The following is a 4,703-nucleotide window of genomic DNA, read 5'->3' on the forward strand; positions in this document are numbered from 1 at the left end:
ATCATAGAAATCCGGATTTTGCATCCACATTTTTTCAAACTTAAAGGGGCAGCACCTCGGTGTAGCCTCTCCCTCAATATTGAGGATGACAGGATAGTGATCAGATCCTGAAGATGGGAGTAACGAAGCTGAGAGGTTAACCGCTAGATCGCTCAGATTCCCTCTAAAAAGAAATCTATCTAATCTCTCAGCGATTTGTGTAAAGCCTGATCTTCTATTGTACCAGGTATACACTCCATTACTGGTTTCTATATCAATCAGATTGTTATGAGCTACCCACTCTCTAAAGTCTTTTAAGGACTGCGGTTCCCTGCGAATACCACCCTTTTTTTCTGATAAATTTAGGATAGCGTTGAAGTCCCCTCCTAGAATAACAGGGGAAGAGGGATCTAGCCCCATCATAAACGAGATTTCCGACCAAACTTTGCGTTTCCCAGCATCTGGAATCGGGCCATAGATGTTTATTAGGGTAAATGAGAGCTTGCTGAGTTTGCTTATTACCTTTCCCAATAGCCAGTTTCTGTTTCCTGCTATTGGGCAAAATAATATACTACGCGGATTCCAAATGATACCTAATCCACCAGAGGCACCCCTGGCTTCCACAAATTCACAGCTAAGAAGACCTAATTTCCTTTTAAAAGCCTCAGCTTCTACCTGGGCTAATTTAGTTTCTTGAAGAAGAACGATGTCATGTTTCCATTCTATGATGTTGCGTCTAATTAGACGCTGTTTGTTAGGGGCATTCATGCCCCTAACATTCCACGAAGAGATTTTCATTGGACCGTGGGAAGGCCCTTCCCCTTCCCAGCATCAAAGAAGGCAGTTAATTTGCCTTGGTCTTTTGCATTTCCATCCTGCAACCTTAATTCGCTCAAAGATTTTCTGCCTCTACTTTTAGCTTCTCTAGCGCAGTCAGGAAAGTTTTTCCCGTCATATATGTTTGTTATTCCTAAGGTTTGCTGGGGAACTATCACTCCTTCTCCGTCATCCTCTCCCAGCTGGGACTGAGCTGCTGTGTAGTCATTGACAGGGAGAGGGGTAATATCTCCTACCCTATTCTCATTATTTTCTTCCTCATCCATAGAGGCTAGAAGCTCCTGAATTAGAAACCTCTTCTCATCTTCCTCTTCCGGGGAAAGATTTTCAACTACATTATTATTGAATACCTCTAGAACAGCAGTCATTCTAGAAGACATTTCTTCTTGATCTGCCTCATTATCTTGCCCCAAGTTTTCGACTGATTTTGTTTCAGAAGGCGATTTCAATGAATCCACCGAATCGGAGATTCTTTTTGACATCTCCACTAAGGCTTCTTCTTTTATGGAATTTGCCTCATCTATTATCTTATCGAGATCATTAATATTACTGAGATTATTGTGTTTATTTACATCTGTGTTAGTCACAGGAGGGCAGTTAGCATTTTCATGGATAGAATTTAATGTGATTTTTTCATTCTGATCTGAAAGAGGGTTTTCCTTTTGATTGATACTATTTACCAGTACCGGGCTTGATTTCAGCCATATATCAGTTTCATTTATGACCCCATCATAGAAGGTGGGATGAATGTTCCACTCCCCCCTGTTTGTTACTAGCTTGGTGGGTTCCAAGACCCGAGAATTACTGTCAAATTCAACTAAGATTTTGGTGTTCTTGTTTAAAACCATTCTTTCTAATCCTTCACAGCCCAAAAAGGACCCAAACTGTTCCCCTAAGTATTCCAAAATTTTAAAATCCAAATATTCAATTGGTAATGAGCCCAGATTAATCCATCTTGGATATTTGTTTAAATTCTGTGAATGTGGGTCAAAATTCGGCATCCATTCACATCGAAAAAAACCATAACCTCTATACAATTTAACCTTACCATGCATAATGTCATTCCTTGTATTTTGATTATCACACAAAATTGCAAGAAAATTATTTTCCAGGATAGTAATACTTACCTGTCCCGGATATAGGGCCAACCACCAATCGACAATCCTTTTTGTATCTTCACCAGATCCAGTCCATTTTACAAAAACCCCACATTTGCTATATAAACTGAATTGGGGTTCCATCAGATAAGCCGGGATATTGCATATACGCCTCTGCCTAATATTAGGTTTCGGCTCAAAAATTCTAACTTTCCCGAGCGGCACCAAATTAGCCCCAGTTGCCGGAGATTGCTTTGAGGCTGTGTGTTTGAGCCTATCAATATTTAAAGATGTGTCTCTATGATTGCCCATCTTTTTCATAATTTTTTTCGAACGAAACACTTGCCAATTTCCGTCGGAGGGTAGCGACAGGGCTTCGGCATTTTTTGCCCTAATTTCATCATTTATCCCAAAATCGCCCTCTCTAAAAACCGAATCCCTCCTTTCGTTTGACAACGTTATGTTTCTAGCAGGGATTTTCTTACATGGCGGACTGAAGACAGAGATGCTCCTCGGGCATCTCGGGCATGTGGCAAACACCTGTCTGCACCCCCCCCCGAAAACCTTGACAAGTTCGCTGCGTGATGAATTCGCATTTTCGCCAGATAGCAGAGCAGTTTTACTTTGTAATTTGACTATGTTGCGGATAAGCTGTCATTATTAAAAGCAGGATAAGTTTTCATTATTAAAAGCAGGATAAGTTGTCGTTTGGTAATTTTCTGATGGAATGAGTTTCATAGTTAATTGTGGTCAAGAAAATATTAGGGCTGAATGTGTAGAAGAGGAAGATGGATGCAGTACAATCAGGAACTTGTCATTGTTAACAAAATAGGGTACAACATACTAAATGTTTCACCTGTGAAGGAGATACCCTGATACACTATAATAATATCACAGAAGTAAATTGGTTGGTTTGGTTGAGGCAGAGTGTAAGATTTCAATTTTAAAGCCCATAAGTAAACAACAACGATTGTGATAAGGATTTAACAGCACTGTTGTGATATTAAAACAGATGTTTTTTTGGACCTGTTCCAATCATTCTTTATTTCAATATTTTTTTCAAATTTTGACAAAGGAGAGTTTTTCTTTTAATGGCGTGCAGAAGAGGTATTTCAAAGTTCTTCACAGGAAAATCAAGGTCCTTTTCAAGTCTGTCCGATGCAATTTCCATCAAAGATCTTTCCAAACCAGATAATCCTTACAATAAGAGGCGAAGGAATTTGTTAGTGTCTGGGAATAACTGGGATAGAAATCGTTTTTCTCCAACTGGAATATCCAAGAAGGCAATTCGTTCTAGCAAAAGCACGTTGGCCCTTGCTGTCTCTATGAGTAATATGGAAGGCTATGAAAATGAGTTAAGGCTTCCCCCTCTTCCTCCATTGCCTCCCCGTGCGAAGTTCCACAGTACTGGTGCTCCACCAGCCTCATTTTCCATAAGATCATTCTCTTTAACAGATTTACAAGGCATTGGCAGTCAGCTCGATTTTGCAAAGATTTGAGGTAACATCAACAGTAACTTTAACAGTAACTTTATCTGTACAGGACAATATGCTTCCTTCATAATAGCCAGCGGCTAGGATGGAGAGAAAACATACATAATGACAAGCAGAATCATATGCCAAATGGATTGGCAGTGATAAGTAAATTGATAGGACTAATGTAGAAAAATAGCTCTGCTAACTCTTAATTGTGTAAGCAACTACTTACCAAATAACCAAAGACTAATGCCTCCATGTACATTATACACATTGTTAGCTCTTTAACATGAGCTGTAATGAAAAAGGGCCTTATAAGGTAAATTTCACTTGCAAATATGGCTTTGTCTAGTAATTGATGAGACTTTTATCCTGTATATCATAAGAGACTAATCTTTTGTGTATTTTGGTTATGATATACAGAGACTAATCTTTTGTGTATTTTGGTTTTTTAAGAAGTCAAATATAATATTCTTTTGTGTATTTTGGTTTTTTAAGAAGTCAAATATAATATTCTTTTGTGTATTTTGGTCATCATGGTGTTATGGACTGTGCCCAAAAATAATTGCCCATATGGATGAGATGGGTGATTTCACTGAATAATTTGATTCCTTAGACATCTTATAATATCGATCTAATTTACATTTCCCCATTTCATTAGGATCACACTCATAATATAGATCTAATTTACATTTCCTCATTTCATTAATATATATAGATCTAATTTACATTTCCTCATTTCATTAATATAGATCTAATTTACATTTCCTCATTTCATTAATATAGATGTTTAGGATCACACTCTTTTACAATCATTTTCTATTTTCTCTTTTCTATTTTACAATGATAGATCATGGGTCTCATCCTAAACATCAATCTCAACTTAAAATTTAGAGAGTTTTGGTGAATCATTTATTCTTTCACAATGATCATTGAGTGTCATCTTAAACATCAATCTTAACTAAATTCAAAGAATCTCCTCTGAATCGTTTCCTCTGTTTAGGATCAGGAATCGTTTCTTCTGAATTGTTTCCTCTGTTTAGGATCACACTCAATGATTATCATTTGCTCTTTAGGATCAGGAATCGTTTCTTCTGAATTGTTTCCTCTGTTTAGGATCACACTCAATGATTATCATTTGCTCTTTTACAATGATAGATCATGGGTCTCATCCTAAACATCAATCTCAACTTAAATTTAGACAGTTTTGGGGAATCATTCGTTCTTTCACACAATGATAGAATAGATCATTGAGTGTCATCTTAAACATCAATCTTAATTAAATTCAAATAATTTTGAGGAATTGTTTGTTCTT

At 37.3% G+C, this 4,703-nt stretch overlaps 1 protein-coding gene across 1 annotated transcript; it reads left to right on the forward strand.

The window, feature by feature from the left end:
* The first annotated feature begins 3,004 nt into the window (after positions 1–3,004).
* On the forward strand, positions 3,005–3,412 carry LOC131055587 (protein OXIDATIVE STRESS 3 LIKE 1). The gene has a single exon (XM_057990058.1). The coding sequence runs from the start codon at positions 3,005–3,007 to the stop codon at positions 3,410–3,412; it is 408 nt and encodes a 135-aa protein (XP_057846041.1).
* The last annotated feature ends 1,291 nt before the right edge of the window (positions 3,413–4,703 follow it).

Source organism: Cryptomeria japonica, chromosome 2, assembly GCF_030272615.1.
Source record: "Cryptomeria japonica chromosome 2, Sugi_1.0, whole genome shotgun sequence".
NCBI classification, from domain to species: domain Eukaryota; kingdom Viridiplantae; phylum Streptophyta; class Pinopsida; order Cupressales; family Cupressaceae; genus Cryptomeria; species Cryptomeria japonica.